The 12853-nt window shown below is 48.7% G+C and overlaps 1 protein-coding gene across 2 annotated transcripts in view; it reads right to left on the bottom strand.

The window, feature by feature from the left end:
• Window positions 1-4711: 4711 nt before the first annotated feature.
• The window catches only part of KIF26A (kinesin family member 26A), a 216399-nt gene continuing 208257 nt past the window's right edge, over window positions 4712-12853 (bottom strand). For both annotated transcript variants that reach the window (XM_063947434.1, XM_063947435.1), the window contains exon 16: window positions 4712-6099. In XM_063947434.1, the coding sequence (XP_063803504.1) occupies window positions 5921-6099 (179 nt within the window). In that variant the 3' untranslated portion in view covers window positions 4712-5920. The remainder of the gene's footprint in view (window positions 6100-12853) is intronic.

Here is a 12853-nt window from a genome sequence, read left to right on the forward strand (position 1 = left end):
TTTAATACCCTAACTATTACCTCTCACCTATGTAACATTCTCAACACATACATTAGTAAGAAGCAGCAGATACTGTAACACCTTTCGACACTTGGACATCTCACTAGTGTGATGCCTTGGCGTGGTTGGGTTGGCCTCGGGGGTCCCGTGCTCAGGACTTGAAACTTAGGAATGTTAGGGATGAGGTCACCTGGTCACTTTTGGTGGGCCTATGTTTTTGACCAAAATTATGCTAAGCTACTCAGTTTTACTCTATGTTATATTTTAGAGTTTATTAGAATTATTCTGATTAGCAGTGTTTAGGACTTAGAGTGTGCACCTGCATGTTCCCTCTTTTCTATGTGGAACTACATGGTAGCACCTCTCGTTGTGTTTAGAATAAGGGTGTGCGGTCTATAGCCTCCTCGCCCTCCTCCACTATATATTTTATATTGTGTACATGTGTACACTTGAAGGTCGAGACTCTTGCAGTTTGAGGTCCATAACACAAAGTACCAATGATTGGTAGTTGCGCTATGTGGCAGACCTGTACTGTTCCTGCGTAGTTGGTCGCACTAAGGCTGCAGACTGTCAGTAATTAAAAGTTTGCTGCCATTTGGGGGCGGGGAGGAGGTAATGGCGGCCTCCATTTCCTATAAAGAAGGCATGTCATGACCGTTTCGGGAGAGTGATAGGGCCAGGATCACCGTCAGAAGATGGAGATTTCCTGGCCTCATTGTAGGACTGCGGCGGCTAGCTTGTGCGCACCCCTAGGTCGCAGGTGATTCGATGCTGCATCCTACAATGCATCACAGATTACTGATGCAAGTAGGAGGCATCAACTTACAGCAGATGCGTCCTGCAGCATTATCATACTAGTGCATCACCGTTGCTTCCAATAAGCTGCAGCAGCGACACACTCTTTAACCACATCTGAATTAGGCCCATGGTCACAGGATGCCTCAGTGACCTCTAATATCTATATATTTGACTTCAGAGAGTGTGATATCCCATATATAATAAACCAGGGGTGGCCAACCCGCGGCTCTCGAGCCGCATGCGGCTCTTTCATCCTCCGCATGCGGCTACATCCGCGCCCAGCCACCGCTGCCCGACACTGCGCTACTTCAGGAGTGTGAAGAGAGGGGAGGAGAGCGCAGCGCGCGCCTCTCCTGCCCCTCTGACTCCTGCGGTGATGTCTAGCTTAAATTCTGTGCCGGACCATGAGCGAATCAGAGCTCGCGGTCCGGCAGCTAAGGCTCCTGATTGGCTGCCGGACCGCGATCTCTGATTGGCTCACGGGCCGTTGCTGAATTGAAGATATACACCGCCGCAGGAGTCAGAGGAACACGGAGAAGCACGCGCTGTGCTCTCCTCCCCTCCTCTCACAGCAGCAGCACGGTGAGCAGCACTTGGGGGGGGGGGGGGCATGTGTATCTGTGGGGACATGTGTATCTGCGCTGGGGGCATACCTGGCACTGTGGGGGCATGTGTATCTGGCACTGGGGGCATATCCGGCACTGTTAGGACATGTGTATCTGCACTGGGGGCATAGCTGGCACTGTTAGGACATGTGTATCTGCACTGGGGGCATAGCTGGCACTGTTAGAACATGTGTATCTGCGCTGGGGGCATAGCTGGCACTGTTAGGACATGTGTATCTGCACAGGGGGCATAGCTGGCACTGTTAGGACATGTGTATCTGCACTGGGGGCATAGCTGGCACTGTGGGGGCATGTGTATCTGGCACTGGGGGCATATCCGGAACTGTTAGGACATGTGTATCTGCACTGGGGGCATAGCTGGCACTGTTAGGACATGTGTATCTGCACTGGGGGCATATCTGGCACTGTGGGGGCATGTGTATCTGCACTGGGGGCATAGCTGGCACTGTTAGGACATGTGTATCTGCACTGGGGGCATAGCTGGCACTGTTAGGACATGTGTATCTGCACTGGGGGCATAGCTGGCACTGTGGGGGCATGTGTATCTGGCACTGGGGGCATATCCGGCACTGTTAGGACATGTGTATCTGCACTGGGGGCATAGCTGGCACTGTTAGGATATGTGTATCTGCACTGGGGGCATAGCTGGCACTGTTAGGACATGTGTATCTGCACTGGGGGCATAGCTGGCACTGTGGGGGCATGTGTATCTGCACTGGGGGCATAGCTGGCACTGTGGGGGCATGTGTATCTGCACTGGGGGCATAGCTGGCACTGTGGGGGCATGTGTATCTGGCACTGGGGGCATATCCGGCACTGTTAGGACATGTGTATCTGCACTGGGGGCATAGCTGGCACTGTTAGGACATGTGTATCTGCACTGGGGGCATAGCTGGCACTGTTAGGACATGTGTATCTGCACTGGGGGCATAGCTGGCACTGTGGGGGCATGTGTATCTGGCACTGGGGGCATATCCGGAACTGTTAGGACATGTGTATCTGCACTGGGGGCATAGCTGGCACTGTTAGGACATGTGTATCTGCACTGGGGGCATATCTGGCACTGTGGGGGCATGTGTATCTGGCACTGGGGACATATCCGGCACTGTTAGGACATGTGTATCTGCACTGGGGGCATAGCTGGCACTGTGGGGGCATGTGTATCTGCACTGGGGGCATAGCTGGCACTGTTAGGACATGTGTATCTGCACTGGGGGCATAGCTGGCACTGTTAGGACATGTGTATCTGCACTGGGGGCATAGCTGGCACTGTAAGGACATGTGTATCTGGCACTGGGGGCATAGCTGGCACTGTTAGGACATGTGTATCTGCACTGGGGGCATAGCTGGCACTGTTACGACATGTGTATCTGCACTGGGGGCATAGCTGGCACTGTGGGGGCATGTGTATCTGGCACTGGGGGCATATCCGGAACTGTTAGGACATGTGTATCTGCACTGGGGGCATAGCTGGCACTGTTAGGACATGTGTATCTGCACTGGGGGCATAGCTGGCACTGTGGGGGCATGTGTATCTGGCACTGGGGGCATATCCGGCACTGTTAGGACATGTGTATCTGCACTGGGGGCATAGCTGGCACTGTTAGGATATGTGTATCTGCACTGGGGGCATAGCTGGCACTGTTAGGACATGTGTATCTGCACTGGGGGCATAGCTGGCACTGTGGGGGCATGTGTATCTGCACTGGGGGCATAGCTGGCACTGTGGGGGCATGTGTATCTGCACTGGGGGCATAGCTGGCACTGTGGGGGCATGTGTATCTGGCACTGGGGGCATATCCGGCACTGTTAGGACATGTGTATCTGCACTGGGGGCATAGCTGGCACTGTTAGGACATGTGTATCTGCACTGGGGGCATAGCTGGCACTGTTAGGACATGTGTATCTGCACTGGGGGCATAGCTGGCACTGTGGGGGCATGTGTATCTGGCACTGGGGGCATATCCGGCACTGTTAGGACATGTGTATCTGCACTGGGGGCATAGCTGGCACTGTTAGGACATGTGTATCTGCACTGGGGGCATAGCTGGCACTGTTAGGACATGTGTATCTGCACTGGGGGCATAGCTGGCACTGTTAGGACATGTGTATCTGCACTGGGGGCATAGCTGGCACTGTAAGGACATGTGTATCTGCACTGGGGGCATAGCTGGCACTGTTAGGACATGTGTATCTGCACTGGGGGCATAGCTGGCACTGTGGGGGCATGTGTATCTGCACTGGGGGCATAGCTGGCACTGTGGGGGCATGTGTATCTGCACTGGGGGCATAGCTGGCACTGTGGGGACATGTGTATCTGGCACTGTGGGGACATGTGTATCTGGCACTGTGGGGACATGTGTATCTGGCACTGTGGGGACATGTGTATCTGGCACTGGTGGCATAGCTGGCACTGTGGGGGCATGTGTATCTGGTTCTGTGGGGGCATGTGTATCTGGCACTGGAGGCATATATTTTATCCGGCACTGTGTGGACATATGTGTATCTGGCACTGTGGAGGGGGGTATATGTATCTGGCAGTGTGGAGGCACCCATTTATTGCCATTTTTATATGTATGTGGCACTGTACTGGAGCATTATATGTAACTGGCACTGTACAACATGACTAAAAACGGGGTTATGACACAAGGTCATACTCCCACAAATGTCATACCGAAAGGTGTGCGCACAAAAATGGGGTGTGGCTTTGTGAAAACTAGGCCACGCCCCCATTATTGGCATGATAGTGGCTCTTGCCCTTTACTACGGATCTTTTCTGTCTCTTCGCCTCTGACTGGTTGGCCACCCCTGTAATACACTATGGGACAGATCCAATTAACTGTGTGGGATATTAGTTTAGGAACATCTACAGATGTGTCCACATACATCTTTATTATATCCGGCCATGTATGGCTTGGTTTAACATACTATAGACTCAGAGATTTAGCCATGCCTTGTGATTTTTCTTAACTTTCTTCTTTAATATGTTACTTTATACATATTCTATTATGGCAAACATAAATTTAAAAATCCATCCACTCGTTACTCATGCAAAACACCTGAGCCATGTTTTGCATGTTGTGCCAAATTTAGCAAATTAGCAAAGATGTAAGTGGACACATCTGTACATCTAGCTTATTTTTGCTTGCACCGCATTGAGGTATGAGCAAAAATATACAAGGTTTTACCTGCCAAAATGAAGGGAAATGTCTGTAGCCGCACATACTGTATTTGTGTCTTTTATAAATCTATCAACATTATACACGCATTAGGACACAGAAACAACGTTTATTAATAAATGTATCTTTTATTCACAGATAAAAGTTTAAGTACTGTATTATACATTTATACAAAGGTCTTGTAAACCCCATATAAAAAACAAGATGATCAGAAAATATGACTCCATATGAAATGCAATAATACATACACACATTAACCTTTTACAAAGTGTTTGGCAATCATACAACAATCGGTGCTGGAGCCCCTTGCTTACAAAACAGACAAATGCAGACATTACATGCAGCACGTACAGGTATCTCCTGAGCTTTTGCCTTCCATAGAAAAATGGTAAAAAACTGAATTTAAAAAAATGCATAAAGAGTGTCATTAGAAAACAAATAAAACACTGCTCTTTCCAACCACTGCAGGGACAGTACAGTCAGAGCCATCATCACGCACATACATATATTTACAATTAATGTTCCCTGTTTGTAAAATATACAAAAAGGGCATTTTTCGGTAAAATAAGGAACGGTATAAAACGGAAAGTCAAAAAAATTTGGTAAAGCCTTTATACGTGATAAATTGGCTTTTTTTTAATTTTGCTGCATAAAAGAACAGCTTTTCTGCGAGCTCAGAAGGCAAATTCAGGCATGGAAACATAATTTAGTTATTGCTCCTGCTATAATGTTTCTGTTTCGTATTTGACGTTTTTAGACAAGTAACTATACATGTGCTGTACAGTATAAATGTTATTACATTTAATGGTCTGCTTAGGTTTGCTGGCTTTAAATTCTAGCACCAAATAAAATAAGAAAATTCATATGAAAACAAGGCACTTTTTAGATTTTATTTTTAAATACATGATGGGACTTCTTTTTTCTTCTACCACGTTCTTCTCTAATCCTCCCGATGCCCAAAGGTTTCTCTCTACATTGCTTTGCATTTTCTGGGCACCAATCTCAGTTGTAACTGTATAAAGTTAACAGCTGGGGGCTTCTCTCCAGCTCTTTTGCAACTACAAGCCCCAGCATGTTCTAGCCGAGTCCTGTAGGTCCAACACAGTGAGAGGGCCACAGGCTGCTTAAGCCTAGTCTAGAGGCATCATATTGATTGACATCACAATCCACCATCGGTATCAATCCAGTAACATTCTTTCCAATTTTACATTTTCACATTCTGGTGTACGTTTTATTTTTCCCTTCACGCAATACAGGTTCATTCTCAAATCTTCATTCTCATGTCCACTATTTTATTTGACACTCTGTCCAGATTCTTCAGACTTCCACTTCTCTGCCTCCATCTTGCTGATCTGAGATCATTCCAATGTCAAAACAGGTCACCATCATGACGTGAGATTTGCATACGTTGACACAGAGCTCCAGGTCTTCTGTGACCTGTTCCAGTGCCTCCAGGTATTCCTGAGACTCTTCATCGAGATCTGGGTCCAACTCAACTGTTGAGAACAAAGGGAAGACAAATGTGACTATTATTTAAAGGGGCGTTTTAACCCAATATGTCTTATCAAGATCAAAAACATTAACATTTTTTGTTATGTTCTCCACAGAAGTGTAAGATAGAACTTTAAAGCAGACATAACGTCTACATTTACTTTCCTGCACACAACACAAGTTGGTAAGGCAAACAATTTAGCACCGTTGGCCAGATTCAGAGGTGGACAATGGACCCTGAATCTGCAACTGCTTGTGATCGTGTATTGGAGGCCGCCTAGCATGCAAGTCCCGCCCATTGATGCAATCACAAACCAACTGCGCAATGCAATCGCAGAACAGGAAATAAGCGATGACCCTTGCATACGCAGCATGGCTCCGCACCGCCGCCATTTTCTTTATCAGAACAGTTGAGTGTGACTTCATGCAGCCGCCCTGAAAACGGCCGGACCACTCCCTTGCAACAGTCCGGCGCTGCCCACCGCACGGCTGCCACTGTAAATCACAGCGTGATCGCATCCTTCAGGGATGCGATTGCACTGTGAAGTTTCGCGCGCATGCTGCATATGCGCAGGTGGCTGAAATCAGCCAATCTGCATTTTCGCAGCATCAGCGATCCAACATGAATGAGGGCCGCTGTTTTCAGTCTGCCTATGCGTTCGAGCCACACTGCACGAGTCATGATGGTTACCCCAGAAAGATGCAGATCGAAATTGCTCATAGACCCATGCAATTTCAATGTACGTTGGGGGTGGCTAGCCATACGCAGGTGTGTTATGGCTTTTCCTGCAGTTGCACTGGCCCTGGCGGTGATGTTCTGACGGACATTCTGAGTCTCCATAGGGCTGGTGCATTGTCCAATCTTGCACAGCAGCCATTGGCATCTCTGTAGGTAATAGCAGTTGCGCAAAAAGTTGCAGATGATACTGGTATAGTGACTATCGCTGTCTCAACTCTGCTCCATTAGCATTCACCGAGTGTTGAAGATGCTCAGAAGACCCGATCCAGTGCTCGGGTAATGTAGAATACTATAATTGTACAACTCTAACTGAGGGAAATGTTCTCACAGATAGAAGTGTGAATAGATCTATATTTAAACTTAAAATGGAACAAAACTTATTTTTAACGTGCGCTTGGCAACATGAATTGACATATTTCATCCAACATGTAAAAATAAGAATTTACTCACCGGTAATTCTATTTCTCGTAGTCCGTAGTGGATGCTGGGAACTCCGTAAGGACCATGGGGAATAGCGGGCTCCGAAGGAGGCTGGGCACTCTAGAAAGATCTTAGACTACCTGGTGTGCACTGGCTCCTCCCACTATGACCCTCCTCCAAGCCTCAGTTAGGTACTGTGCCCGGACGAGCGTACACAATAAGGAAGGATTTTGAATCCCGGGTAAGACTCATACCAGCCACACCAATCACACCGTACAACTCGTGATATGAAACACAGTTAACAGTATGAAACAATAGAGCCTCTCAACAGATGGCTCAACAATAACCCGATTTAGTTAACAATAACTATGTACAAGTATTGCAGATAAACCGCACTTGGGATGGGCGCCCAGCATCCACTACGGACTACGAGAAATAGAATTACCGGTGAGTAAATTCTTATTTTCTCTAACGTCCTAGTGGATGCTGGGAACTCCGTAAGGACCATGGGGATTATACCAAAGCTCCCAAACGGGCGGGAGAGTGCGGATGACTCTGCAGCACTGAATGAGAGAACTCCAGGTCCTCCTCAGCCAGGGTATCAAATTTGTAGAATTTTGCAAACGTGTTTGCCCCTGACCAAGTAGCTGCCCGGCAAAGTTGTAAAGCCGAGACCCCTCGGGCAGCCGCCCAAGATGAGCCCACCTTCCTTGTGGAATGGGCATTGACAGATTTTGGATGTGGCAGGCCTGCCACAGTATGTGCAAGCTGAATTGTACTACAAATCCAACGAGCAATAGTCTGCTTAGAAGCAGGAGCACCCAGCTTGTTAGGTGCATATAGGATAAACAGCGAGTCAGATTTTCTGACTCTAGCCGTTCTGGAAACATATATTTTCAGTGCCCTGACAACGTCTAGCAACTTGGAGTCCTCCAAGTCCCTAGTAGCCTAGGCACCACAATAGGCTGGTTCAGGTGAAACGCTGACACCACCTTTGGGAGAAACTGGGGACGAGTCCTCAATTCTGCCCTATCCATATGGAAAATCAAATAAGGGCTTTTACAAGACAAAGCCGCCAACTTTGATACTCGCCTGGCAGAAGCCAAGGCCAATAACATAACCACCTTCCACGTGAGATATTTCAGATCCACGGTTTTTAGTGGTTCAAACCAATGTGATTTTAAGAAACTCAACACCACGTTGAGATCCCAAGGTGCCACAGGAGGCACAAACGGGGGCTGACTCTGCAGCACTCCTTTTATAAATGTCTGAACTTCAGGTACTGAAGCTAGTTCTTTTTGAAAGAAAATCGACAGAGCCGAGATCTGTACCTTAATGGAACCCAATTTAAGGCCCATAGTCACTCCTGCTTGCAGGAAATGCAGAAATCGACCTAGTTGAAATTCCTCTGTTGGGGCCCTTTCGGCCTCACACCATGCAACATATTTTCGCCATATGCGGTGATAATGAGTTGCTGTAACCTCTTTCCTGGCTTTAGTAAGCGTAGGAATGACTTCCTCCGGAATGCCCTTTTCCTTCAGGATCCGGCGTTCAACCGCCATGCCGACAAACGCAGCCGCGGTAAGTCTTGGAACAGACAGGGCCCCTGCTGCCGCAGGTCCTGTCTGAGTGGCAGAGGCCATGGGTCCTCTGATATAAATTCTTGAAGTTCTGGGTACCAAGCTCTTCTTGGCCATCCACGAGTATCGTTCTTACTCCTCGCCTTCTTATTATTCTCAGTACCTTTGGTATGAGAGGCAGAGGGGAGAACACATAAACCGACTGGTACACCCACGGTGTTACCAGAGCGTCCATAGCTATCGCCTGAGGGTCCCTTGACCCGGTGCAATATCTTTTATAGCTTTTTGTTGAGGCGGGACGCCATCATGTCCACCTGTGGCCTTTCCCAATGGTGTACAATCCTATTGGAAGACTTCTGGAGGAAGTCCCCATTCTCCCGGGTGGAGGTCGTGTCTGTTGAGAAGATCTGCTTCCCAGTTGTCCACTCCGGGAATGAACACTGCTGATAGTGCTAACACATGATTTTCCACCTATCGGAGAATCCTTGTGGCTTCTGCCATCGCCATCCTGCTTCTTGTGCCGCCCTGTTGGTTTACATGGGCGACTGCCGTGATGTTGTCTGATTGGATCAGTACCGGCTGGTTTTGAAGCAGAGGCCTTGCCGGCCTCAGGGCATTGTAAATGGCCCTCAGGTCCAGAATATTTATGTGTAGGGAAATAACCTGACTTGACCAAAGTCCCTGGAAATTTCTTCCCTGTGTGACTGCCTCCCAGCCTCAAAGGCTGGAATCCATGGTCACTAGGACCTAGTCCTGTATGCCGAACCTGCGGCCCTCTTGAAGATGGGCACTCTGCAGCCACCACAGTAGAGATACCCTGGTCCTTGGAGACAGGGTTATCAGCCTATGCATCGGAAGATGCGATCCGGACCACTTGTCCAACAGGTCCCTCTGAAAAGTTCTTGTATGGAACCTGCCTAATGGGATTGCTTCGTAGGAAGCTACCATTTTTCCCAGGACTCGCGTGCAATGATGCACCGCTACCTATTTTGGCTTCAGGAGGTCTCTGACTAGAGATGACAACTCCTTGGCTTTCTCCTCCGGGAGAAACACTATTTCTGGTTTATGTCCAGAACCATCCCCAGGAACAGTAGACGTGTCATAGGAACCAGCTGTGACTTTGGACTGTTTAGAATCCAACCATGCTGTTGTAGCACTTTCCAAAATAGTGCTACCCCGACTACCAACTGCTCCTTGGACCTCGCCCTTATAACGAGATTGTCCAAGTACGGGATAATTACAATTCCCTTTTTTTGAAGGAGTATCAACATTTCGGCCATTACCTTGATAAAACACCCTCGGTGCCATGTACAGTCCAAACGGCAGTGTCTGGACTTGGTAATGGTAATCCTGTACCACAAATCTGAGGTACTCCTGGCGAGGATGGTAAATGGGGACATGCAGGTAAGCATCCTTGATGTCCCAGGATACCATGTAATCCCCCTCGTCCAGGCTTGGAATAACCGCCCTGAGCGATTCCATCTTGAACTTGAATTTTTGTGTTCAAGGATTTTAAATATAAAATGGGTCACACCGAACCATGCGGTTTCGGTACCCCAACCCGTGTGGAATAGTAACCCCGTCCTTGTTGAAGTAGGGGCACCTTGAGTATTACCTGCTGGGAATACCGCTTATTAATTGCCTCTAGCACAGCCTCCCTGCCTGAGGGAGTTGTCAGCAAGGCATATTTTAGGAAACGGCTGGGGGGAGACATCTCGAATTCCAGCTTGTACCCCTGAAATACTACTTGAAAGAAACAGGGATCCACCTGTGAGCGAGCCCACTAATTGCTGAAATTTTTGAGACGGCCCCCCACCGTACCTGGCTACACCTGTGGAGCACCCGCGTCATGGTGTGGCCTCACAGGAGGCGGGGGAAGAATCTTGATTCTGGGAACAGGCTGACTGGTGCAGCTTTTTTCCCTCTACCCTTGTCTCTGTACAGAAAGAAAGCGCCATTTGACCCGCTTGCTTTTCTGAAGCCGAAAGGACTGTACCTTTGTCTGTGAGGAAACCTGAGGTAAAATTATTTCTTCCCAGCAGTTGCTGTGGATACGAGGTCCCAGAGACCATCCCCAAATAATTCCTCACCCTTATAAGGCTCTCTATGCGCTTTTTAAGTCAGCATCACCTGTCCAGTGACAGGTCTCTAATACCCTCCTGACAGAATGGACATTACATTTATTTTGGATGCCAGCCGGCAAAATATCCCTCTGTGCATCCCCCATATATAAGACAACGTCTTTAATATGTTTTTATGTTTGCCAACTAGTATCCCTGTTTGACAGGGTCACCGACCACGCTGCAGCAGCACTATCTGCAGGTCTCAGTCTAGTACCTGAGTGTGTAAATACAGACTTCAGGATAGCCTCCTGTTTTTTATCAACAGGTACCTATTAAAGTGGCCGTATCCTAAGACGGCAGTGCCACCTTTTTTGACAAACGTGTGAGCGCCTTATCCACCCTAGGGGATATCTCCCAGCGTAACTTATCCACCTGGCGGGAAAGGGTACGCCATCAGTAACTTTTTATAAATTACCAGTTTCTTAACGGGGGAACCCACGCTTTCACACACTTCATTTATTCATCTGATGGGGGAACAAAACACTGCCTGTTTTTTCTCCCCAAACCTAAAACCCATTTTTAGAGGTGCTTGGGTTAAAGTCAGAAATGTATAACACATTTTTTATTGCCGGGATCACGTCACGGATGTTCCTAGTGGATTGTGTATATGTCTCCACCTTGTCGACACTGGAGTCAGACTCCGTGTCGACATCTGTGTCTGCCATCTGAGAGAGCGGGCGTTTTTGAGCCCCTGATGGCCTTTGAGATGCCTGGGCAGGCGCGGGCTGCGAAGCCGGCTGTCCCACAGCTGTTACGTCATCCACCCTTTTATGTAAGGAGTTGACACTGTCGGTTAATACCTTTCACCTATCCATCCACTCTGGTGTCGGCCCCACAGGGGGCGACATCACATATATCGGCCTCTGTTCTGTCACCATATAAGCCTCCTCATTCAACATGTCGACACAGCCGTACCGACACACCGCAGACACACAGGGAATGCTCTAAACGAGGACAGGACCCACAAAAGCCCTTTGGGGGGACAGAGTAAGAGTATGCCAGCACACACCAGAGCGCTATATATATACAGGGACTAACTGAGTTATGTCCCTAATAGCTGCTTTTTATATAATATACTGTATACAGTGCCAATTTTAATGCCCCCCCTCTCTTTTCCCTCTTACTGTACTGTAGAATTGCAGGGAAGAGCCAGGGAGCTTCCTTCCAGCCGAGCTGTGAGGGAAAAATGGCGCCAGTGTGCTGAGGAGATAGGCTCCGCCCCTTTTTCGCAGCCTATTCTCCCGTTTTTTATGGAATTCTGGCAGGGGTATTTACCTCACATATAGCCCCTGGGGCCATATATTGAGGTATTTTAGCCAGCCAAGGTGTTTTTATTGCTGCCTCAGGGCGCCCCCCCCCCAGCGCCCTGCACCCTCAGTGACCGGAGTGTGAAGTGTGTGAGAGGAGCAATGGCGCACAGCTGCAGTGCTGTGCGCTACCTTGGTGAAGACAGAGTCTTCATGCCGCCGATTTTCCGGACCATCTTCTTGCTTCTGGCTCTGTAAGGGGGACGGCGGCGCGGCTCCGGGACCGAACATCAAGGCTGGGCCTGCGGTCGATCCCTCTGGAGCTAATGGTGTCCAGTAGCCTAAGAAGCCCAATCCGGCTGCAAGCAGGCGAGTTCACTTCTTCTCCCCTTAGTCCCTCGCTGCAGTGAGCCTGTTGCCAGCAGGTCTCACTGAAAATAACAAATTCTAAGACTATAACTTTCTAAGAGCTCAGGAGAGCCCCTAGTGTGCATCCAACCTCGGCCGGGCACGAAATCTAACTGAGGCTTGGAGGAGGGTCATAGTGGGAGGAGCCAGTGCACACCAGGTAGTCTAAGATCTTTCTAGAGTGCCCAGCCTCCTTCGGAGCCCGCTATTCCCCATGGTCCTTACGGAGTTCCCAGCATCCA

This window comes from Pseudophryne corroboree, chromosome 12 (genome assembly GCF_028390025.1).
Source record: "Pseudophryne corroboree isolate aPseCor3 chromosome 12, aPseCor3.hap2, whole genome shotgun sequence".
Taxonomy (NCBI): Eukaryota; Metazoa; Chordata; class Amphibia; order Anura; family Myobatrachidae; genus Pseudophryne; species Pseudophryne corroboree.